This window comes from Gymnodraco acuticeps, unplaced genomic scaffold (genome assembly GCF_902827175.1).
Source record: "Gymnodraco acuticeps unplaced genomic scaffold, fGymAcu1.1, whole genome shotgun sequence".
Taxonomy (NCBI): Eukaryota; Metazoa; Chordata; class Actinopteri; order Perciformes; family Bathydraconidae; genus Gymnodraco; species Gymnodraco acuticeps.
The window spans coordinates 580975-608250 of NW_022990501.1; the positions used below are offsets into that span (position 1 = coordinate 580975).

The window sequence follows — 27276 nt, forward strand, 5'->3', positions numbered from 1 at the left end:
TTTGCAATGTCGTATTTGCCAACAATGTGAAAGAAAAATAACTATTAAAAAAGTTGCTGAACTTAAAAGGGGGCAAATAGTACACTTGTGAGCAGGAGTCACTTTGCATTTTTATTCAGGAAATAGGGTAAGATAGAAGGTATCTTCTCGTTAACGCGCATGTTTTGTAATTAAATGTTACTTACATTTTTTATTTCTGAACTGTACAAGTTCATATCAAAAGCAAGACACCAACTGGGAGGCGAGAACTGACAAAAACCTGGAATAGCAAAGAAGACAACCTGATTTATCCCCCGTTTTGCAACATTGTATTCTATTTACCTTTACGGGCTCATATATGAAAATAAGCTCTTTTTCTTACTGTATAAGCCTTTATTTGTAAAAAGTCTGTTGTTTGAATGATAACCCTTTTTATACCACATACTTGAACACCTTGTATTTGTAAAAAACACATTTTGTTCAAACACCTAAAAAAGCTGATTGACACTATAACATTAAATTGCACTGACAAAAAAAATACAACTTCATACTACACAAATGTTGATTCCATGAGTACTGATACTCCAAATGAAATCAAACACCTTATTAAACAACTGAATCAAATAAGCGCCCAATGTGAACAAAAACAATTACAGTACAAAAACCAAATGCATTTTTCTTCCAGTGCCAGTATATCAGATGAATTACATTTCCTTCTTATGATAAAACAACAACAACAGTAAGAATAACAATCCATAACAAATGCAACAAATACAATAAATCAGAAATTAACACAGAAATGAACCAAATCATTTACTAATTCATATTCAAAAATAAATGGGCTGTTGGTCTTGTGGGTTTCTTTCTGTCTGTTGCCATTTTTATAAAGTGTTGTTAAATCTTCCCCCCTCACTGGTAAAACATGAGTCTCCCTGGTGTGCTCCAGGGAGGAATACTGATGTGTAACTGGGAATCAGCTTCTTCATCACACAGTAATGGACAACAGACCATAACCAGAGGCAACTTATTAAAGAGAAAATACAGGGAACACCCACTCAGTGTGCAATCACATGGCTTACGTTCAGATGCTACTGCTGAGCATCCTTTACATCCGTTGTAGTTGAAGGGCGACTGATGTTAATGCTTATGCTGAACCTGATAAAACTACAGCATGCACTCGGTGCATCTATTCCAAATTGTGTGCTTTACAGTAAATACATCGTCTAGAAGTACATGTCTGCGATTTGCACGGGTCACACCATGTACGTTTTTATTTTCCCTCCAGTTTTACGAACAGTTTTGTTTCACAAGATTTAAAGAGCGGACTGTAAAACAAGTGCAATTTGAGCATGTAAACACTGGATGTTTCTTTTTCCTGGCTGTGGGGATGAATTCGGATGGTGCGGAGTAAAAAGATATGAAAATAAACCTTTCAAAACTCAGGTCATGCAAAACAAAACCTACAAGGTACGTACAAAATAATGAATGCACCAGCAAAAGTTCTTCTAACAGTGAGGAGTCTGTCAGCCTTGTTCTGGTGTTTGGTGGATGAAATTTTCTTGTGTGTTCGTGGTCTGTTCTTTTATTAGGGGCTCAGTTTTAGGCTAACATGCATTGCTGTTATCTGGGAGGGGTGTAATCATAGGTGAAATGCCCTAACAGAAGACTGGAGTCAACAAAACATGTCATGATTCATAACTTTTAGCATAAAGGTCCTGGCTTGTAATTCTACCATGACAATACTGGGCTTGAGTTACTCAAACAAACCAAGGTGCATTAGTGGAACTACGTTAGTATTCAGAGGGCAATTCCTTCACATTGCTAAACGTATTTACTCCCAGGAGCTACACCGCACAGACATACACTTCTATTGTTAGCAAGTGAGCAGCTGCACTTGGGCATTTGGCCAAGTGCCTTGCTCAAGGGCACATGTGACTGTCTTATTGAGGAGCAGGAAAGAACATCCCACTCGCCTTCTTAAGGCCATCCTGCTCCTCTAGCCTCTATAAGCCAGCTAGCCTATCATGCCCTTAATATTTTTTTCATAGACTCCCGGACAATTGGGTGACTTGTTGATGTCTGAGGTAAACACTGCAGGTATACTGTGCTGAAATCTAACCCAACTTTTAAATTCGGGCGTATTTAATGGGAAAGCCCACCCAGAGAATTTCATTCAAGATGGCACCGTCCCGTTCGCTGACAGTGAACCAAGGCCTGCTGCAATTTCCAGGAAATCGTTAGCAGCGCTAGCCTCGTTCTCGATGGAGCAGGTGAACCAATACAAGCTCAGAGCCACCAGAAACTCCGTCACTGTGAGAGGACTTTGCATTGATTTCTCCATTATTCTGTTCACACCATGTATTTCTTGTGTTTCATTTTTTAGGTTTCGTTTGCAGAAGTATGCCAATGCTAGAGAAGCGGTCCATGCCATTAGCAGTGAGGCTAGCTGGTATTACGAACTGCCATGTTTTTGTTCATGCATTAAGAACTATTAAGTGAAAGATATCATATTTACAGTACAATTCACATGTAATTACACATATACACTAGAGGCAAGAAAATTCACATTGAAATCAGTTCAACACTTTTTTTTTCTCCTCCTCTACTCCTCAAACATATGTGTCAAAAGGAATGTATCTTCTCTTGTATAAGCAAATATCCTAAAGTAAAAGCATAGAAAAGAAGATCCTCACAGCTTTTGGGATGGATGTGCTGATTTCATGTCCAGAAAGCAGGTTAAACATGTTCTGAGTGAGATGAGTGCTGAGTAGATTTTGCGAGCATGCAAGGGCTGCTAAGGTTTCTCCTCTGTAAGCGTTCAGAGTTTAATAAAGATATGCATCAAATATCTCTCAAAAGAAGATAACACCTGAATAGGCATGTTTGTATTCATTTCTGGGAATTATCTGACCTGAATAAGAATCTAACAGTTAGTTTGTGTTACAAAATGTAAGGTCAAGTTGAGGCCAAAGAGTAGGAAAAGGCTTCTCTCTGGTTCTATTGATTTACTTAGAATAACACTTATATTGTTTACTTAGGTCCCATATATATATTTTTTTCCAACAATATTTGCTTGCACTGGAAAAAAGAGTATCCTCACACTTTCAATAAAGATCCATCATATTGCCTTTGAACAGTTTGACAAGCTGTTAGTGTGATCCCCCGGATGAAATGATGCAAAGAAAACACTTAGTAAAGGGCATTATTGGAATGAACTTGCATTCAACTAACTATTACCACCTTTCATATTTTTATTTCTTAAGGTCAAGGTAACCTGAAATATGAGTGTACCCTTGAACCAACCATGGGAGTTATTTACTCTGCGGGGAACACAATAAGGATCTGCTCTTTATCTTATTGCAAAAACCAATTGGCAAATCTATGTAGTAATTGCATCATTTCAAATGAGAAGTTAGAATTGCAGCATGCAGATCTTAGGAATGTGTCTTGTAAGTTAAAGGGGACATTTACCAATTCGCCACACCAATTTCCAGTCTGCTTTACAGGTTTGGGAAGAACTACTGTATATGTGGGGGGAAAGTACCCTTTTGTGGCTCCAGAGAGTTTTGTGTTGTCGAATAAATTGGCTCAAGTGAAGTCACTTGAGTAAGCTTGGTCTGAAGACTAGAAATTAGAGGATTAAACAAATCTGAGGGGGCGTGGAGTAAGAAAGACGTGAGCTGAGCAGGGCACTCCTCACTTCTCCTTAAGGCTAGCGCCTCGAGGCTACATTAGCCGCTACTAGCATGTGGAAACAACTGATGCTACTGTTTTCAAGTTCATTGCATTATAATATTGCCTCACTTCCATTTGGCAACTTTTAAAGAATTTGTGCACATATGCTGCAATTTCGGCCTTTACTCTTACCACAGTGTAATACTCAATATGTACTCTTTATATAACACAATATAAACTGCTAATTTAGTTCATTGCGGCACAGCCTTCTCATAAATAACAATAAATTAACTCTCTTCACATTTAAGACTCATCACTATGTTTTGGTCTAATCCTTTGGACCTCACAGTTGACTGGAGAGACAAACAACAGATTGTTCAGCTGCAGACAGAAACAAAACACTCAGCTCAGTATGTTACCCTCGTCCTCATCTTCCTCCATATTTTTGTGGATTACTGGATACTTAAAGGGGATCTTTTTTTTCTTTCTCTTTTCACGTTCAGTACAATGACAACAATATTTCAAATTCAAACAAATATATAAACCAGACTGGAATCACAGCTCAGGCCACGTCACTGTACAAACGTCACTCTGACTCACGGAGACAAATTGCTTTCTGATCAGTATTCCTTTCTGCAGACCGTATGCACACTGCGCTCCAGAGGGGAGTGGATACTTCTCGGGATAAATGACTCTGCAGCCATTCCATCTTCCTCTTGTCCCTGTGTGTTTGTGTCTGTATGAACATTTCGCTTTCTTTTTCCCATTTGTATTTCTCAGGTACACTGCAGCGTATTCTAATCAGCCAGTCACTTTTTTGTTTTTTTGTGTGTTTCAATGTTAGATTTGTCTGATCTGCAATTCTGCTGAAGCTAAACAGTCTTTGGAGGATATTCAAATGTGTTTCCTCCCTACAATATCCACAGTTTACTGCCTCATAAACTACTTCTCTGACCTCATCTAAATGCAGGCTTCTGACTACTTAAGGCATGTTAGATTAAGGACTTTTTATCCAGATTTATGAAACGGTAATGTGAGAGTCATTTGGTAAATTATTAAAAAAGAAAAATGACGATACCAACCACGATTTAATAAATCAACGTCCGAAATAAAGAATTCATAACGTTTCCTATGTTTTAGCATTTTTAAGAATTTTGAAAGATTGATTTTGGACATTTTAATACCAATAAAGAATTTATTTAAAGATGATTGAGCTTAGCTAATTAAAGTAACATTAAGGATTCACAGGAACAATCTAATTTCCTTCACTTTTCGTTGGTGGCTGGTTTCCAAAACCTTAAAATATGTGGTTAAAAAATAAAGGTCCTATAGGAGTTTTTTTGTTCTGTTGCAAATGACCCTGAGCACTGGAAATGCAGTGTGTGTTTTTATGTGTTTGAGAAAGAAACCATATGATTATAGGCCTTTTGGTTGTTATTTCAGTTCATGGCTATTAATCACATTTTCTCCCGAGAATCACGGCATCATTCCCGATGAGGCTGATGCTTCTGATCCTCGGGGGTTTGGAACATATTTGTGATGGCACTGATCGAGATTGAAATGTTGGATACTTCTTCTCACACATATTCTGCCCGGGCTGCCCATCACTATCGCAAATAAATAATCTTGCCTTCACGAACTGCGACTCCAACACGAATGCAAAACAAACGAATAACAAAGAAATACTGAATGACAACTGGTCAAACTGCGGGCTGATATGTTGACTCTTTTTTTTTTTTTTTCCTTTTAAATATACATGTCCTTACATCTCTGCTGTGGAACCATTTTCCAAAGGAACAGCAAAAGCAATCCTCCCATTTCCTTTTTAGCAAACACAAAGCAGGATATGACGTCGATGGACTCTGCTTCTAAAGAGCACGAGAACCAGTCAATAGGAGGAAATAAACAGCACACCTTCATGAGAATACCGAATGATTAAAATGTATAGAATATTTCTTCTTCACACAATCAAAATGAGTAATGCATACCTTTGACTCTTTTATCTTATAATGCCCTAGCTCTAGAACATGTTCCGACACTCTCTGAAATCACAGTATTTTTCAAGACAAAATCATATCTACAATAATCAGCACTTGTTTTCAACCATAATGAAAAAGACCCGCCCCCTCCCGATACCCAAAAGACGTGATAAAAATAACATGAGAAGAGAAAGGAACACAAGTTTGCGTTGACTCTGGGGGGGTGGGGGAACGCGGCGGTCGGTCATCCCATCTCTGGAGCCCGTTAGGCCGGATGTCTGATAAAGAGAACGATACCACTTCAAAAAACCCAAGGAACAACACATAATCCAAACAAGGTTGCTGTACATAGTAGAACCGGAGATTTTCCGTGCATGTTATCCATGGGCGATGGGTGGGGTCGTGTAGGGTAGGGGTGGTGTGGAGGCGGCGGGGTCAGGGGGGGGGGTTGTCAAGGATCTCACTCAGCTGATGCCTATGCAGAACGAGCCACCACTGATCTCATGAGCTGCAGTCGAGGATTTCTGATTACAATAAGTATCAATAAAAAGTCAATGGGACTCTGAGACATCTTTCCCCTCACAAGAGTTTCACTTTCTCTTTTTTCTTGTGGTTGTTGTTGGTTGTTTTTTTTAGCAAAAATATCATGCAGTCTTTAGTTCCAAAAACCCCGGGTGGGATCTCGTGTTTGTGTGTTTGTTTCTTCCGGGAGCAAAAAGAAACTCAAAGCCTTGAAATTCTTCTCTCACAATTACTCTTAAACATTCAAGTCATCCTATTAATACTTTGTACAGCAGAAAGGTCCTTCGGATTTCACACATGTATATATAAATATAATATATATAAATATGCATATACATATGTTCAACTTGTATATGTGTATACATATTTTGGAACTGTATCAAAGCCAATTTAATGTGCTCTCAAAATATGGCCCATGATTCCTAGTGGGATGCACGTCAATTCACATAGTACAACCAGTAGATTAGGTTGAAAAATCCAAAGGTGATAGGGAAAATGACCCGGGACCACTTGTCAATGGTGCTAACATCTGACAGGTTTGGGATTTTCAACTTGAGCTTGGAGGATCGTCGTCGTAGCCGGCAGTTGGCACGGTTACGCATGGCGCTCCGGTCCAGCGAGTGGTGGCTGAAGCCGTCTCGGGGCGTCATGGGCTTCCTGAATTGGACCCCGGAGCTGTCGAAGGACATGACGGAGTTCCGAGAGTCACTGACGCTGCTCCCCACGTCCGAAGGCATCACTTCGTTGTTCATCTCCAGCGTGGTGAGGAGGATGTTTCCATAAGCATCCACCTGCCAGGACACGGGAAACAGAGTCAGCGAGGGGAAGTGTCGAGCAGTAGCCCCCAAAAACCCCCCTTAATAATTCATTTAATTTAGCTGTCAAAATACAGGGATGGTATGGACTTTTTGCATGCCACAGAAATAGTTAGCAAATAGTTTATCCATTAGTGACTTTTCACAACAAAGTGACATTCTGACTTTACTGTGAGGGCTGGACTACAGCTGATATGATTTCTAAATACATGTACCCCAACTTTTCTTTGTTCCTCGAGATACAGATTTCTTCGCTGTGTAAATGACCTGAAGGTGTTGGTTTGATACGACGCGGAAATGGAGTCCTTGCAATGTGAAAGAAAAAATGAAGAGAACATTAAAAAAGGCTATAAAATTCCGGCAAAGAAGCACATATTTCTCAAAATTACACTTTGCATATAGACATAAAGTTTACAGTAAACAACTTTGAATAAGCATTTACACAACAACAGGGAGGGGTGGGCTTCATTCAGTCTGACAACTTCAGCATCTGCCATATTAAAAATCCAATGCTCATTCTGTGTTTTTTTTTAGCCCATTTTAGTTTTAAATGTTAACATACAAAGTAGCAGAATGAATGAAGCCCACAGCTATACAGAGACAACAACCTAAGTAGGGAATGGGAATGTTTACACCACTGTCGAGCTAGATGAATAGCTATCTCAATGAAAAGGGCTATGCTGGATAAAAAGCAGTCAGTGCTTGAGAGCAATGGATGATGGTTGGTGAATACATATTGGGCTGTGGTGGCATCAGTATGCTTCTGGGAGATTACTTCAGGGAATGCTGCATATGTGTCTGAGGATTAAATGCCTGGGAAACTTATGAGCAGAACACAGCTGTTTTGTACTTGAACCCTGACTGACACGGAGAGAAAGCAGGAGATGAAGATGCAAACCTGTTCCCTCAGGCGCTTCTCTTCGTATCTTGTGCGCTCGTTGTTGGCTTTGTTCAGCCTCTCGTTGATTTTCTTCTGTTGCGCAGGGCCCCGGCCAAAGAACACGTAATTTACAAAGGCATATTCGAGCAGGGCCAGGAACACAAACACAAAACAGCCCATGAGGTAGACGTCGATGGCTTTCACATACGGAATCTTTGGGAGAGTCTCCCTAAGGTGGGTGTTAATTGTTGTCATGGTAAGCACCGTTGTCACACCTGAGCACAGCAGCACACACAAAGACAGAGAGGTGAGCGTCACACACTGGATCAGCATTTAGACACTTTGTAATGACATCATGTGACCAGCGTTACTGCAACTCGTACAGTGAGAGGTTTTCAGATTAGGGGTGGAAGATACACTGTTATAGACGATGACTGTTAGAATTATACATTTAAATATTGATATTTTGTTGATAAAACACATACAATTACAATGTGCACTTAATTCCTGATCTGTTCCTGCTTTATCTCCCCCCACTACACACATGAGTGTTATTCATTTGATATAAAAGAGACAACATGACAAATAAAGTTAGCTAGACATTTGACTTGATCTTTAAATATTGCTAAAATGTCAGTTATTGTGAATTATTTTGGTCAAAATAAACATGACCAACATTCTGTGGCTGGTAAGAAGCAGTTCATTGTAACTACTTTATATACTGTCTCATCTAAAACATCATATTTTGTGAGACGATGTTACGTATTGGATGTGAAGTCTAAATCCAGTGTAAATACAGTGCATTCAAAAGGTAAAAAATGTAGATTATAAGAAGTAAAAATGTGCAAAGAATTGGATACTCAAGTGAAACTTGCAAAAAGTACAATTTTAGGAAACGTTGTGATATTTGCCTTTGCAGACCATTTACATGAACAAAAAACCTATATAACACACTACAGAAAATGTCTGTAATGTCAAGAACATCACAAAAGCTGGGATAGTGTCATTGAGTTTCGTTAGATCATGAGACGTTCTGTGTTCTGCTTTAATTAGGACACATTTGTTTTATTATGAGTAAGCATGTCTGTCTGGCTCACTGATAGAATGCTGTAAGTGCTCTCAATATTACTCATCAGTCCATATTTAGACATCAGGACGTCATTATTCCTGCAGTCCGTGTTTAAACAGCGCTAGTTGATTTGAACAAAGTTCCACGTGCCAGTAAGTGCAGACAATGTGCACAACAATGTAGAACATGTGACAGCCCCATGCTCTTAGTTGCTGTTATATCACTGGGTTTAACAGTTGGGACTTTAATAATGCAGCGTGGCTGTGTCTTACCCAGGGCCACCCGAGCTGCAGAGGCATCATAATTGATCCAGAAGGAGACCCAGGAGAGGATGGTGATCAAGATTGAGGGCATGTACGTCTGCAGGATGAAATATCCAATGTTCCTCTTAATCCTGAAACTCAGCGAGAGCCTCGGGTATGAACCTGTAAGGAGAAAGGATGGAGGGAGAGTTTGGAAAAAAGGGCAGGGACAGAGTGACATCATTGACAAAAAGGAGAGAATAGAGAAGTGGGGGGAGAGGTCGCTGGCACAACTTAGGAGTTCCAAAGTCTGCACTTTGACAACGCGCAGGGTAGTCATTTCTCCATTTGTTCAGATGGAGCACTTAATTTCCCCAAAGCGACGGATTCCTTTCCAGGGACAAGTTCGATTCCAATTAAACATGGCAGAAAGTCGCAAACGAGGCAGATTTTTCTGCAACCCCCTATCTCAGCAGGCAGCTCAGCATCCCTCTGAGAATTGTCACAGAGCGCTGCTCGGCCTTCCTTTCGCACTTTCTCCGTCCTCCAAACATTAACAAAAGGGCATTTTAGAGGCGCATAATTGCAACACATGCCTTTACACTAAGAAAAGGAAGGAACATATACAGTAGGTGGTAACTCATTCCAGTGAACAGGAAGAATATCAGCAGCTAGCGCCAAGACGTTAATTGCTCTTTTGACTGCACTTTAATTTAAACACGCTGAACAATACAATGCTGAGGCAAACAGCAATATAAACATCAAGGCAGGCTCCATCTGCTTCAGCTCTACATATTTACGAGGCTGGAAACAATACAAATTGCTCTAAATATAGTTAAATTCCCTTCTTTGTATTCCATTTATACTTTTATTTCCAATATGTCACAGACGGAAAAAAAAGTTCTCAGATAAGCGTGATGGTTTTAATCTAAAAGGCGATTTGCTGTGGGGAACGCACAATGATGAATGACCTCATCATCTCCAGGTTCCTGTAAATCTTTTAATGAATCAATACCTTAGCATACATACTTCATCAAACCTGAGACAAGTGGCTTAGATCACCCAAGTACATCCTAGATTAATGGAGGCGACAAATGTTCACGGGTTTCATTAAAGTCAAACGTGAGGGTAACACTTGGACTTGGATGATTTGGTGGAACTGAAATGAGATTACTGACACATTCACACAGAGATTTTCTATCACTTTTTCTTGTTGTATTGGATTTTATTTTACATTTGAGCTTGTTTTAAATGTGAGTGCCTTTTTGATACATGTCAGAGAATCCTAGAAGTAAAAGCAGCATTTAAAAATGTATTCCGATTCATTTACTCAATACGTGTAAAGAAATCTATCCTAATCAAAGTCTCACAATATTAAAGTAATGTCTATGGGCTTACAGTAGATATGTCTCGTAATTATTTGTGTGAACATAAAAATAATTTGTGTGTAAATATGTGATTTGCAAATAATTTTTCCGTTCACACAAATAATTATGAGACATATCTATGCCCATAAATGTAACATGATTACGTTCTGTAACTTTTGGATTAGTTTACCAAATGAAGAGGAGAGAAGAAAAGACGTTTTTCACCATTTTCTTGCATTTAAAGCAGAAAAACATAAACAAAAATTATAAATGAAGCCTTCCAGCTGTGAGAATCCATCATCATCCAAGGACTGGATTAATAAACAGCCATGTTTTCTACATTGAGTTTGTTTATAATTAATAATGGCTATCAATAATAGAATTTATTTTTCATTTCCTTACAATTTCATTTAATTTGTATTGAAATGTTTCATTTAAATATTTCAATGACACTTGTAATGAGATGTTTTATTCTTCACAAGTATCATTCATATCATATAAAGAATGTTTCCTTTCATTAGAGACTTAATTTAATTTATAGTGTATTTCTTTTAGACAGAAAAAAGTTTAAGAAGCTAAAAAATAAAACCATTACATTATTTGACGCTATGTCTGAAGTATGCAGTGCAAGGTGCAATATTGCAGGTAGAATGTCAGTAGGACATATCTACAGTATTTACTGTGTGTTATTGCTGGGAAATGCATGCGTCACACATAAAAAGAAATAGGCAACAGAGTATTTAACTGAAGGTCTGATTCCAATTGAATCACTGAAGATGAAATATGCCAGAGTAAATGACTGTAGTTAGAAATAAGTGCACATAAGAAAGCTGAGATGACCACCTACAATCTGTTATGCATCGAAAAAGGAAATGAGTTCCTGCACGACTCACATATATAATCATACTTCCTGTGGGGACAGTGACGTGTTTACGGATGTGCTCACGCAGAACTCGCAGCAGTTCGAGAGGTGTTTATAGACAATGTAGCAATCATTTGGTGAAGGCGGTTGACACCTGCAGCCCAATTACAGTAGAAGCATGTTTGTCTCCTCACCTGTAGTAAACTGGACCTCCCTGGACACCAAGCGGAGCTCCACAATGGAGAACTGGGGTAACTCCAACTTGTCAACGCCCGTCACAGCGGTGTCCCCTCCCTGCCAGAAGAATACGATGTCATCTGTGGTGTATCCGTCTGTGTCAAGGAAAGGGCAAAATCAGGAGGGGAGAAGAGAGGGGGGAAGAGAGATAAACACGTTTCTATTTAAAGTCTGTTAAATAATAACGACTAAAAGTCGCTCTTACCAAGTACACATTTTACAAATAGAAAAATTGTATATTTCTATGTATGTTCTTACAGTGACTCAGTCAGTTGTGATATCTTAACCCCAAATTAACCCCAAACCAGAACATATAAGTATTACAAAAGTATACCCTCTATTAAAGGACTCAATAAAATATATTTTTTTCTACCCATTTTCTTTTCTTTTGGACAAGAGCAATGAAAAACACATAAGATATACATAACAATGGGCCAACAGCACATATTGTGAGCTATAGATTTTTTAAATTGTACCCTTTGGCCATGAGTTGCACAGCAGCAATGACAGTGAGATTTGTCAATGTCCACAGCTGTCATTGGGATTACATTATGCTTGGTTGACTCATTATTGCCAATAATCGTATTTTTACCGTCACCCTGATCACTAATTTCATTATTGAAGATTTCCAATAAGATCAACAATGAATACAAATAATACAACTTGTTTGTTGGAATAAAATAGATTCTATTACGCCCATGTGTATAACGCATCATAAACGTAGTTCAAATTCATTACAATGATTAATCATAACACATTATCAATCATTTTATTATGACTGATAAAGTCAAGAATCATACTACACAGAATTGTAACTCATTGACATTTTTTTGCAGTGATCTTATTTTATTATAATTCCAATAGTAGTTATACATTATAATCTTGTTATAATTCATTATGCATTACTTTCCTGAGGTATAACACAGGTATAATACAGTACATCAACAGCTGGTTATTAGTCATTTTTGTGCTCATTGTTTGTTTTAAGTCAAATGAAAAGAATAATAAATCTAAAATGTTGGGGAATAACCAGCATGTATAAAATAATATGAAACTTGAACTAATATTCATTATAAAATGCTCAATAATGTGTTACGAAACAATTAAAAGTAGTTAAAATGATAACTAGATTATATTGCATTATAAGTATGTTTTAAATAGATTATAATAGATAGATATTGGCGTCATGGAAAATGCTTCAAAATTGTTCTGCTTAAAATAACAAAGAAGAAATCACAGCTTTATCAAATTAATCCTAAAGGTTCATTTTGTATGGCAGTTAGAAGATGGGATGAGATGCGGTTTGAAGAGAAATGCTTCCTCCAGTAGGACCATGCGGCACCGAAGACGGCACTAAAAAACAAACAATCCCACCTAGGACTTAAATCTGCTATCACATGCTCAACTGTCCAGACTCCTATGGAGCTTTAAATCACTGCATGCATTACTACCTGCATGAATATTTATTAACATGTGTCACTTGGTATGGCGCTCCCACACATTCTCAACTGGCAGTGCAATTGAAAGTGACCACAGCAGAAGATTTATGTCAATAGGCCAGTATGCATTCACTGCAGAGCAATTCCTCAGTGCGGGAAGTGTTACTACATTTCACATCTTCCCCCCCGCGTCCAGACCTGGATGGCATTAAACTCACTAAGGGACCAGGATTCATTACCATTAAATCTCCCTCTGAGGTTATAGGCTAAGGAAATGTGACATTGTCCATGAAATTGAAACAGCTGCCTGCCTAATCAATCACAGTGATTGTTAATGTGCATGACTCCCACCAGTGCAGAGCAGAGCACGAGCACCAACAGCAGATATTCCTGCAACTTTTTAATTCACGGCATATCCATATTTCATTGCCTACTGATGTCCCCGAGGATAAACAATCTGGAACAATGAGAACCACAAATATCTGCTGTATTGAGCAAGAGGGTTGACTGATGGAGTGGTCGATGAAAATGATCGCGCAAATACCATTTTAAATTACAACACAAGCACATTTTTTCTCCTGGATATTGATTTATCTAAATGAATGCATTCGGAGAAAAAAAGACATGAAAAGTCAATTAAATGATATTGTGTGATATCAGGAAAGTTTGCATTTTTACTAATTTTTATGTACATACCTGATTATTTATTTTACAGATACAGATGCAGACGGCAATATCAGTGCATGTTCCACATTGTTTTTAATTCTCTAGTTTTCTTTATTTTATTTTTACATATCAAAGTCAAAGTCAGCTTTATTGTCAAAAACATGTGTTATACATACAGAAATCTAAAAATAAAGGAGTTACCTGTGGAGAATATACTACTACTCTACGTGTGAAAATAGTTTCCTGTTTTATGTTGAAATAAATCAGGAATATAATTATATCAACTCTGAATTAAAATGATTTTTAGACACTTTTAGAATCAGGCTTATGTGCTTTCTAGTTGAAAGTTAGCCAAGGCGATTAATAGCACCCTCATATCTGTACGGTAAATATGAAGCTCCAACCAGGAGATGGTTAGCTTAGCTTAGCATAAAGAGTGGAAACAAGGGGAAACAGCTAGCATGGTTCTGCCCAAAGGGAACAATACACACTAGAACCTCCTTACCTCATTATTAACAGTGTTAGGGAATAGCTAGAGTTAGGTTAATAAATGACAAAATATATTTAATGTAATCAGTTACAGTAACTGAGTTACCCTTGAAAAGCTAAATGTAACATTCTGTTGCTCTGTTCCAATATGAATTCAGGATGATAGGTTAAAACATGTATTAGAAATGTTATCAAGTTACATTACTTCTTTGAAGTTATTGAAATAGTTACTATACTATATTCATAATAATAAAGCAGCAAGCAATCCGTACATTTAAAAAATATACCTTCCCAACACTGATATAAACCCATGTCTTTGTTTAATCCAGACTATTTCTTGTTGTGTTGTTATTATATCCCTTTTTACAAGAAAGCAGATACAATTATTTCCAAAAATCTCCTCAATCTAAATGAGTGCATACTGTGTGTTATTGAACTATTTATCTGGATATCTACATACTAACCACATCCTTAATGAATCACTCCTGATTAATCTGGTGCTTAATGACACTTAGCCAATAATTAATTATGACTTCCTTGTCACATGTATACGTGTTGTGCAAATTATTCAGGGTAATGATTTTTGTGGATAGTGGGGTATTTATTCAACATTACCATGACATGTATGTCATGGTAAGGGATAACAGCCATTTGAGGGTGAAGTAAGGTCCCTAATATAAATGCTATCACTTAGCCTTCCCCAGTGTCAATGTGCATCAGCAGGCACTGTGATTTCTTCACTATCCCTCAAGACAATCCTCAATGGAGATGTCAGACAAATGGTACATATGGGCAAAGATGTGAAATAGCTCACTAATGGACCCTTGAAAAATATATCACACAAATGTATTTACAGAAAGAAAGCACTAAGTAGTATATTCGCTTTTAGAGGTACAAATGTGACAATATTAAAGGGGCTCTATTCTGCTAATTTTCAGGTTTCATAATTGTATTTTGAGAAACTTCCTCTGTAGGGAATTTGGGGATTTTAACCTTTGCAGACCATTTACATGCACAGAAACCTATACACACTACAGGAAAGGGAATCACAATAGGGCCCCTTTAAGATAAGGTGACCAGATTTTCAAAATTAAAACCGAGGACATTTTTAGTTTTGCGGTCAAAATCTCATTAACATATCAATTTTTCTTCACTGATAAAGAAAAAAGAGGGACAATTCTGCTTCAATGTAATTCGAACATTTTAACTGTTGGATACAAACAGAAGGACGATAGCTCATATATGAGACTTCAAAGGTCTTTAATTTTGAAACTGTACATCAGATTGTCCTGATTCTCTCTGAGTGATTAGATGGGCTGTCCTGCTATCACCCTGAAGTGAAATAAGTCTTTGATACTGGATAGTTTTTGTTTTATTCTTATCTAAAAATAGAGGGATGATAGCTCATATATGAGACTACAAAGGTATTTTATTTTGAAACTCTACATCAGATTGTCCTGATTCACTCTGAGTGACTAGATGGGGTGTCCTGCTATCACCCTGGAGTGAAATAAGTCTTTGATAATTTGACAGTTTTTTATTTATTCTTGTATAAAAACAGAAGGACGATAGCCCATATGAGATTTCAAAAGTATTTTATTTTGAAACTCTACATCAGATTGTCCTGATTCACTCTGAGTGACTAGATGGGGTGTCCTGCTATCACCATTAAGTGAAATAAGTATTTGATTGACTTCGAATGACTCTATGATTATGGACAGTTTCCATTAAATAATAATCAAAATGTAGATGGACAATAGATCTAATTTGAGATTTAAACAGCATACATTTTAAATTGTGCTTCAGAAAGTAATGTTAATTTAGGAGTGTTGTGAGATGGTGTCAACATCAATTGAAATTAGTCACCCAGTGGAAATGTCAGATATGTCTTCATATCCGTACATTTTACATTCACTCAGTTATAATGTGGTAGTTATACGTAGTATGTTTTAAATTATTATTGATCACACTATATAGTACATATTTCTTAATTCAAGCTCCAGTATATATGAATATGTTTGGTGTGTTTTTTAGGTATATTTGTTATTGACCGAGTAAACGCTTTTATTTTGAAGGCAGTTTTTACAGGCCTCTACCATAATGCATAGGATATTCGCGCACCGCAATACAACGTGCGGGCTGGCTTGACTGTTTTTTCCGAAGTGGGGGCTAGCTTGACCACAGTCTGTAGTGTTTACCCAGTGTTTCCTGACATGAAACGTTTTATTTCACGTTGCTATGTGTTTTTAACGTATATTAAAAAACGGGGATATTTCCGGGGACAGTTTCAACCGGGGACAGGGCAATTCTTTCACACACACATACGGGTTTTGGGCCGAGGGCGACACCGTACTTCCGGTATCCACCATTTCACACGAGGTGCAAGCAGAATATCATAGTCTATTGCCTTAATCAATATCTAGTCAACTCTAAAATACCACATATATGCATTGGCATGATAATATTATTGTGACAAGTGGGGTATTCACCTGGTGTTTCTATAAGATAGACGTAGATGCTGCCAAAATCGACCGAAGGCCACTTTCGAGAGTCGTTTTTCCATACATCTGCAGGCAGTCTGTAAGGGCAATCGGACAACCCACACAGCTCTAGTTTACGCTGGTAACGACCTAGAGCACACCCCTCAAGTCCAGAGATGTAATCCGAAGACATGCAGCGATTTCTTCGGTCGTTAATTCAGAAAAAAAAACTAGTGCGCTCTGCCTGGCTACATTACCTAGCTGTTTATATTAGCACCTTCAGGATATTAGCACCTCCAGGAAAATGGCGTATTTCTATATAGATATATGGCGCGCGTTGCATTGTGGGTAGCTCGTGACGTCACTGTGTGTGAAAGAATACAAACGGGGACTGTCCTCGGAAAACGGGGACGTCTGTTCACCCTACTTTAAGATAACCTGGTACAAACAATGTTCAGGAAATGTGTTTGAAGGTTGCTGTAAGTTTAGTATTAAAGGGATTAAAGTAAAAAAAATACTCACAGCTTTCAATCTCCAGGGTGCAGTTCTGTTCATCAAGAGGGTACCTTCTCAGATCCATCATGCATGCAGCGGTGGTGGTTATTCTATGAAAAACAGACAGAAACACAGAAAATATTTCAGTTATATTGTAAAGATGTGGATACACACGAGTTGTACGTAATGTTTTCCTACAAGTCAAAGAAATGGTTGAGAGAAAAGTCATGGTGTTTGAGAGATGTACCAGTGGCTGCCAGAACGAACTTCAAGCCCCCCCCCCCCCCCCCAAGGATGTGTGCTCAGCCCCCTGGCCTACCATGCTGTAAAGGGATCTGCTCCATCCTACATCCAAGACATGGTCAAACCATGCACTCCAGCATGTGCACTTCGTTCTGCATTGGCCAATCGGCTTGCTACTACCTCACTCCGAAGTGGAACCAGGTACTGTACACGTCAACAAAGACACACCTGTTTGCTATGCTGGCTCCCAAATGGTGGAACGAGCTTCCCACTGATATCAGGACAGCAGAGAGTCTACATATCTTCCGTCGCAAACTGAAGACCCACCTGTTTAGTTTATACCTTGGCGAGGAATCACAAAAAAAACGCACTTAAGATTTGTGCTTATGCACTACCACTTACAATGATATTGCTTGTTTGAAGTAAAGTTATCAGCACTGTCTGTTCTTGTTGTCCTTAGTTTTAATCCTATGTAATGTACTTGAACATGTTGCACACTATGATGAACTACCAGTATGTCCATCACTAAATACAGTTGCAGAGTAATTATCTTGTAGCTGCAGCACTCACAGCTAATACGATAATAATAATAATAATAATAATAATAAATTGTATTTCTATAGCGCTTTTCTTGAACCCAAAGACACTTTAAATTTGGGAGGGAGGGTAGACAAACAAAACAAAAACAAAACCAAAAAGAAACAAAGAAACAAAACAGAAAAGCAGTCAGGAGGAAGTTGGTTGAGAGGGGGGGGGGGGGGGGGGGCGCTTATGGATACAGAGTTGAAGAGGTGGGTTTTGAGAGATGGGTCAGCAAGGAAGCGGATCGTATAGGGGCGGATCCTATAGGGGCGTTTCCTAACTTTTTTTATCCAATAGAATAATGACACTCAGCAGAAATACATACTGTAGGTGGCAGTAATGCAATTTAAGGGATTCCAGCTGCTTTTATAAATCCTCGCAGAATAAGTCATTCGTTCTTTCACAATTGCCGAACTACGGAGCCCTGGAGGGTTCATAGAGAGAAAAATAAATAAAACGTGGCCACGTTTTACTTTCTCGTGCGCACGCTTTAGTAACTCGTGCGCACGAGTTACTAAAGCGTGCGCACGAGTTACTAAAGCGTGCGCACGAGTTAATAAAGTGTGGCCTCATTTTATTTAAATTGAGGGATTCCTGTCCGTGACTCACAGTATCTGCTGCCCACAGCTGTTTTATAGAAGGAAAACTTCCTTCACTTTATGAAATCTCAGCGGCACCAGTGGCCTGTACTACGAAGCAGGATTGGCTATTTACACTATTAATTCATGAAGTATGACGCTGCGCTGTCAGCACGCGTCTCCATGTTTGTGATTGGTCAAATGTTGCTAACCCTGTCCCTTTCACCTGAGCGCGCTCTCAGCCGGACAGAGAAACCCTGGTTGATTTACTGAGTTGATAACCAGCTTCGTAGGACCGCTTATCGACATCGCGTTTGTTAGGGTCAGTTAAGCCGGGTAAATCGAACATATTCAGGTCCAGGGTCTGTTGAACTGGCTTCGTCGTACAGGGCACTGGAGGCAGTAACGTGTAACTCAGCAGAATCTGAGAAGAGCAGCACCAGCTGCAAAGAGCTGTGCCTTTTACTGTTTCACTGCGGTTCCCTTCATTAGAACCGCTGAATAGAGATCGAGGCTGCTACGTTTAACCACACACACCTATACACACATCGAACTACCAGAGTATTCCCCCTCGCTTTATGAAGGAGATGTCCTGTCACCGGGGCGCATGATGTGTGTGTGTGTGTGTGTGTGTGTGTGTGTGTGTGTGTGTGTGCTCAGCTCCGCTCTGTGTGCGTGTTCGTGTGTATCCGACACCACCGGCATTTGTTTTCAAATTACCACGAACAGCACACGCACACACACACACACACACACACAAACGAGGCCACGCTTTATTAACTCGTGCGCACGCTTTAGTAACTCGTGCGCACGCTTTAGTAACTCGTGCGCACGAGTTACTAAAGCGTGCGCACGAGTTACTAAAGCGTGCGCACGAGAAAGTAAAACGTGGCCACGTTTTATTTATTTTTCTCTCTATGAACCCTCCAGGGCTCCGTACCGAACAACAAGTTGAAACAGCGGTAATAGTATTTTCCAGAGATGCATGTTTATATTTATTGTAATGTCATTTTTCTTAACACACAATTGTCTCGTTATCAAAGTACAACATCGACTGTCCAACCTCGTTAAGCGTTAATAAAGTAAATAATAGTTGTATGTGGTAAAAATGTTTGTGGTATTAAATGCTAACTTAGCATGATGCTATAAACACGTTGGCCTATAGTCCCGTTTGCAACCAGGCCTACTCTACTGTTGTAATAACGTTAAGCTTAGATAGGTCAATAGATTATCAGGCTCGGTAACAATACTGATTTGTGTTACCAAAGCTGATCATCTAATTGACCTAAGGTTAGCGTATATGCTGTGATGCTAACCAGCACTTAGCATGATGCTAGTGTACTGTTGTATTATCTTGGAAATATAAGTAGGCCTGCCCTACATACTGTAACTTAATCAAATAATATGGTATTTATTCGGATAGACAACATGGCTAGCTTGGTTGGTTGAATTGAGTAATAAGATGTGCGGTACTGATTAAGGTTGTAACTGTAACAGTTTGTAACTACTAGTTGTAATGAACCAGACGAGAGACGGACGCATCCTTTCAGTAAATGTCGGCTGCTAATCAATATGTAAAAATAACACTTCAGATGTGTCTTCTATAATTATGTAACATTAGTTATGGCATCATCAGAAAAGATGAGCTGGCAGGATTCTGCAGCATTGACTGTTTCTATGATGCTGGAGGCACCTTCCAAGAATAAAATGTTTGTTTAATAAAGACTTTCCTCTTTGTATGTACTGTATATATATATTTCTTTTTTATTAATCTTACCACCAGACACAACATGAACAAATGAATGATATACATCAGGACAGTAACTTAAATTTCAGTATTTTAGGTGTACAGAAACCTCTATTCATGTTGTTAAATGATATACAGCAATATCTTCCATAAAACGTAGTTGATTGATTTGAATAATAATTACTACCACTGCACAAACAGTGAAAAATGATATGCCTACAATTTATGAATTTGTCTTCTCTGTGGGTTGTATACTCTTCATTCTTTATGCAAATTAATTATAATTATTATTTTTCAAAGTTCGTTTATGATTCATTCAAAGCATTAAAATAGATGAGAAACAGAGAGCGTCATATACCTTTAAGAAATACGTGGGGGCGGGGTTCATAACCCTTTAGGAAACGCCCCTATACGATCCGCCCCTATACGATCCACCTCCTTGCTGCGGTCTGCAGCCAGACTCTATTGGGTTTTGAGGCGGGACTGGAACAGGGTGAGTGACTCAGACTCACGGAGGTCTTGGGGGAGGGAGTTCCAGAGCTTCGGGGCTGCCACAGAGAAGGCTCTATCCCCAAAGCTCCGGAGTTTGGCCTTGGGGATGGAAAGCAAACTTGCTGAGGTGGATCTGAGGGACCGGGGTGGTTGGTAGAGGATGAGGAGGTCAGTGAGGTAGGGGGTGCCAGATGGTGGAGGGCTTTGAAAGTGAGGACCAGGAGTTTGTAGTGGATGCGGTGTGAAACGGGGAGCCAGTGGAGATCTTTGAGGACCGGGGTGATGTGATGCCATAATTTGGTGTGGGTGAGGAGTCTGGCGTCTGCGTTCTGGACACGCTGGAGTCTATTGAGGGATGTAGTGCTGATGCCGTAGAGGAGTGAGTTGCAATAGTCAAGGCGGGAGGAGATGAAGGCGTGAATGAGTCGCTCAGCTGCAGGGCGGGTGAGAGAGGGACGGAGTTTGGCAATATTGCGGAGGTGGAAAAATGAGGTTTTTACAACTTGACGGATGTGGGGCTCGAGGGAGAATGTGGGGTCAAATATAACGCCACGGTTGCATGCCTGGGTGGAGGGGGAAACAGGGGTGCCATCAATGGTGACTGTCAGGTTGGGGGTTTTGCTGAGGGTGGATTTGGAGCCGATGAGGAGGAGTTCAGTTTTATTGCTGTTGAGTTTGAGGAAGTTGTGTTGCATCCAGGATTTTATTGCAGTCAGACAGGATTCGATGTGGTTGAGGTTGTGGGGGGATTTGGTGCTGAGGTAAATCTGTGTGTCATCAGCGTAACAGTGAAAGTCCAGGTTGTAGTGGTGGAGAATCTGACTAAGGCGGAGGATGTAGATGATGAAGAGGAGGGGGCCGAGTACTGAACCTTGGGGAACACCTTGGGTGACTGAAGCTGTGGCAAATGAGTGGTTGTTGAGGGAGATGAAGTGTGATCTGTCGGAGAGGTAGGACTGGAGCCACCTGAGTGCAGTACCTTCGATACCGATATCCTGGAGTCGGGTAAGCAGGATGGAGTGGCTCACGGTATCGAAGGCTGCACTCAGGTCGAGGAGGATGAGGATGTTGAGGGAACCGATGTCAGCAGAGGTGAGGAGGTCATTGAGGAACGATGTTTCATAATAAAACATAAGTGGGTTTGAATGTATGTAACTAGTGCTGTGTACCGGTACGCCGAACCGGTACTGGACTTGTAAAAAGTTTCGGTTCAAGACCGGTTAAAACCGGAACGTCGGGAACCGGTACTTGGACTTGCAAAAAAACTAGCACTTACGTATATTCTGGTGTCTGTGGTTATTTAAACATTCCCTGATAAACGTTATTCAGCGTCAATAAATGAGTGCTAATCCCAGTGTGCTCAGTGTACAATATCACATGTCATTTCACCTTCGATTCACGGTTTGAAAACGTAGCATTTCGCCACATGCTAATGCTAACCGGAAGTGAATAATTTTCAGAATACAAGTATTAAGTTAATAGTGTGAACTTCCGGTTTTTTCAGAATAAAACTGATTTAAATTAAATAGTGTATTTAATTCAAAATTACGCCATATCAACATTGATTTTAATTTCTAACAGTATGCATGTACATCACTATGTATGTAGTATGTACTGTATAATGTACACATGTAGAGTTGTAGAAAATACATGGTGTACAGATAGTACAGTACACTGACTGTACTGTCACTACAGTGTAGCCTATACTGTATCGTAGGTGTGTAACAGTGTAATGCGTATAGTCTACTCTACACTCTACCTTTCAGCAACGTTTTAGGGATTTAGGCTTAGTCAGCTCAGGGACTGTTTGGTTACTTTAGTTTGGTAAATTAAATAAATGTTTGAACTTTGTAGTAGTAGTTCACTGTAGTTGCTGTCATAAGTCATTTGTAGGCTAAGTGGCAAAACGTTTTTTTTTTACATTTGTACTTTGTAGAGAAATGTAGACACAAGTTGGAAGGGAGCACAATAAACCTGATGAGTTTGAATTTGAGTTGATTATGAGTTAATTTTCAATTGATAATTAGCTCACAATATGTTCACTTTAGTTACTCACACAACTTGACACAAGCCATGGGTTCAGGTCCGGACTTATAAGTCCGGACCTGAACCTGAACCTCTGGACTTGAGTCTGGACCTGAACCTGAATGTGAGTCCAGGTACGCACTATATGTAACGGTGTAGTTCAGGGTCATGGGAGCTGGGCACTGCCTGTGTACTTGTGGAAAACCGTTGCTCTCCTAAATACAAATCTTTTTGAGGGGAGTTTCTGCAGTATTTTTCCTCTTCATGCAGAGACTCTTAAATATGATTTATCCTTCATGTTTCTGTGAGTAGTCTGGAGAAGTATTTCCTTTTATATGGATCACTAACTGCTCAGCATCTGGGGTTTTGTCAATGCACTTTATTTATTGCTCGTTCCAAGATATGCATTTCTGCCAGGTAGCTTTGTAAAATATGTATGCATTGCAGTTTATTAATATCAATAAATCCAGTAGCCCAGGAAAAACAGCTTTGGCTACAAATTACACATGTAGGGGTCTCTGGCATATAACTGAAATATTAACCGCTGCAGCACATTTTAGTAATTACATCTCTGCTGTTTGAACCAGCTGCTATGTCTTCATCATACTAGCTTGCTGCCCTCCTGTGTAAATGAAACACAAAAATTAATTTTCAGCTCATCATCTCGGTGTCAGAAGCCACCGGCACGCTCCCCCGAGAACGTGCCAGTGGCTTCTGACACAGGAGCCTGATGAGTGTTTTTTTATCTTCACATTTGGTTACATTATCAATCATGTTAAAGCCATATCTTCTAATGCCGCGTCAGTGTGTGTCTGAACGTTGATGCAGCAAGCAAGCAAGCCTGCACAAGCATCTACAGTAGAATTAGTAATACAGTAGATAATAAGCCGTTTTCATTGGAAATATATTGCTTGGGTTTGTAAATTGGTCATGGTGGGTGAACAGAGTGCTGTCGGCGGGTAATTGGAAAACAAAATATGTCCTGCTAAAGCTGATTGGGCCAGATTAACACACAATCATGTGGGGCCTCTAGCTCCATGATAGCAGAAGGGTGAAGAAAATAATGCATGAACAAAATGTGTCAGGTATTTATTTTTTATTCACAATGACACTGAGCTGCATTCTGCTGCACAAGCATTAAGCTGCTCACACTGCATTGTGCTCCGCTCTACTGTACTGCACCCCCCCCCCCCCCCCCCCCGCTGCCTCTGCGCTCAGCGTACAGCAGGGCTGCTCCTCACACACTGCGAGGAGGCAACATCCTGCTTTATTACAATAATAGGGGAGGTCACTTGGAAATCATGATTTTCCAGGAAAGAAAACTGCAGAATGTCTTTTCCATAATTAGATGGAGGGAGATTAGGAGCGATTATCTGCAGTTTGATACGAATAGAGTTAAGAGAGCTACTATGCAGACAAAGACATACACACAGAAATCTCTAATGTGAAAATGTAATGGTTCTAATTTTAGCAATACATCTGTATGTCTTTATGAAGGACCATATCTAGAGCTGCTACGATAAGTCGATTTATGAAATAGTCGATCGACAGAAAAATTATGGCAAACTATTTTCATATAATCTGTGGAAGATCTTTTGTGCGAGGATGTCAGAAAATGTTGTTCTCTGCCTCTCAAATAAGGAGTCTTTTGTATTGATGGGGTTTGGACTGATGAAATAAGAGATTTACAAATGTTTTCCTCTGTTTATTAAACCAGTACATGAGTTAAAAAGATACATTGAAATAGACGTTTTTCACTATTTCCTCACATTTCATAAACCAAACAAATAAATGATTGATTGAGAAATTAATCTGCAGAATAATTATTAATGACAATAAGCATTAGTTGCACAACTTAACCCTTCTTTTACATTAAGAAGTTGATTGAGAAATTACATTTGTACGCCTAATTATATAAGCCCATATGTCTGAAGACCACTGAACTATAAAAACATAGTTCTAACACATTATAACCACAGCCTTTTTACAAATCTACCAAAAGACCTTAGCTCCAAAAAATGAAGTAGACATAAAACCAAAACATCACCAAAAGCAGTGACAAAATGGAACAAACTACAATATGGAGAGACAAAAAACCTGCGGTCTGAAACCTAAAGCGGCACAAACTCCAGTATCCTGTGAGATCATACACAGGAAGACGATTCCTGACAGACTCAGCTACTGCTGTTAGAGACAGACAAAACCCCTGGCAGCACAGCGCAGCAGTGAAACCGGCAGCAGCTCCGAGTAAGGCACAGGAATGAATATTTCACCCCCTGGCAGAGAGAGGGGGAATAACCTAGGACGAATAAAGTTGACTTCATATGTGACAGTTAACAAGTCAGGAGAGAATCTTCATTGAGCAGGCACAAGTTGGGACGGCTCACAGCGAGGGCCTGGGATTTGGAAATGTCAGCAGATGTAGGTCAGCAACTTCCTGTCCTGAGAGAGAGCAGCAGCCTCAGACCTGAGCGCTGCACCCCCCCACTCACTGCTCACTCTCTAAACCATACGCAATATTAGCTGCTTTGTATTGCTTTGTAATTATCACTAAGCATGGACGGATTATGAGAGAATGGGTCTCTTAGCACATACATACAATGGTTTAGTTTTTAACATGAATCTGTCTTTGGCTCTTTTCTGCTGTAACAAATGTAAATGTCCCCTCTGTGGGATGAATAAAGGTATTCTGATTCTGATGCTGTATTGTTTTGTGTCTCTTTTTAGTTGATACACCACTTATATTTCTATTCATTTTGTGTCTTGTTGTTGTCATTTGGGTGTGTTTACTTTCTGCTCATTTTTACTGTAATTTCTTGGGTTTTCAGTTGTTTTATGGCTGTTTTTGGTTAGATTTGTTTTTTTGGTTGTGTTGTATATCTTCCTGGTCAATGTCAATGTTTGATTGACATTTTGTGTGTGAAGTGCAGGGGAACCCCTAACCCACAGCACCTCATTATCCAGAATCACTGCTGCAAATGTGACTTGTTACATGTCATTAAAAATGCATATGCTAAACCAAAGCTAAGAGCTTACTAGTAGGTGTAGCATCTGAGGAAGTAAAACATATTTGAATCCACAACAAGGTGCATTCCACTCACTTCTAAAGGCCAGTCTTGTCTTTTCAGACCATGTATCGTGCCAGCATACGTGACGACTAAAAGCAATCTGGAGGAGGATCCCAGAGGCTCAGCACTACAGACAAGAGGCTTTCAGATATATGAGCAATAGTTTTGACACCTACACAGTCTACTCCTGTATCCTTATCTGTGAGGCAGTTTGCTTACCAAAGGAGATCATAGTTCACCATGGTTTAATAAACAGAGGAACACAAGATGGGAAGAAATAAATCATAATCAGGACAAGGCTTCAATGGTCTTAGGAATCTGTGCTCAATTGTCAGTGTGCTTACGATGAAGTTAGAAAAAGAAAAGCTGAGTTATCATGCACACAGGCCTGGACACTTTCTACCGACACACACTTCTGTTATTGTTGTTTCAAATGACTTTGTTGATACACCCATACGCTCTCCTGCACCACTCAGCAGTCTTCAGACCCTTCCTCTACACATGATTCAAAATCTATAGTGTATCTCAAGTTTACAAAAATAACAAATTGAGCAATGCTTGCAAAAGCAACATTTACTCAAGGAACACGATTGTGGGCAGTTTCCCTGATTTGATTTGAATGTTGGACCTACAGTGCAGTGTCGTAACTCCATTTGATTATCGCAGTTTAAAGTGACTCCTAGGGAAAATAATTATGGGCAGGCAAATGCACATTCATGAACGATGGTTCAAATTTCCAATCTATTTGATACACGGATGTAAATATGCTCCATTACAACTAAAAGTTCAAAGGTACAAAATGTAGTGTCAGAAAAATGTTCTTAAAGATAAAAAATATAATGTCCCAACGGTTTTTCAGCATTTTACTTTTGTGGTGGAGCTAGTTTGAATGACTTGATATGCATTAAAGCAGTTCGATCCAGCGCTACCCTGCCTTGGAGTCAGACCCTTCTAAATGGGTCAAAAGATACATCTGAGGGAGATGAAGGGTTAACAGGAAGAACATTTATTTTGATCTAAACATTTTGTATGTTTCTTGGTCCTTGTTAAATGATATAATGGAAGTAGGGTCATATTCTCATAGACTTCTATACAATTGGACTTTTCTTAGAAATCGCCACTGGCTGGAAATTTACATTTTTGTATTCCCAGATCCACTTTCAATGCGTAACAGTTTGGAAAATTCCACAATAAGGACAACTATAAACCGAGTTCATCATTTGACAGTAATTCTTTAATATATAGTTTTGATTTGTATTTGTGAAATACTAAATGTTTGCTCTCTTTTTTTAATCCGACTATACGTAGCATCTATTCAATAATCCTGTTCATCATACATGTACGT

General features: G+C 39.3%; 1 protein-coding gene across 1 annotated transcript in view; it reads right to left on the reverse strand.

Annotated features, from left to right (window-relative positions):
- Positions 1-349: 349 nt before the first annotated feature.
- gabrb4 (gamma-aminobutyric acid type A receptor subunit beta4) overlaps positions 350-27276 on the reverse strand; it is a 66634-nt gene continuing 39707 nt past the window's right edge. Inside the window, exons 5-10 of the mRNA XM_034226662.1 lie at positions 17224-17306; positions 11585-11722; positions 9192-9344; positions 7869-8125; positions 7186-7275; positions 350-6946 (exon numbers count right to left, since the gene is read on the reverse strand). Coding sequence (XP_034082553.1) covers positions 6593-6946; positions 7186-7275; positions 7869-8125; positions 9192-9344; positions 11585-11722; positions 17224-17306 — 1075 coding nt within the window. The 3' untranslated portion in view covers positions 350-6592. The remainder of the gene's footprint in view (positions 6947-7185; positions 7276-7868; positions 8126-9191; positions 9345-11584; positions 11723-17223; positions 17307-27276) is intronic.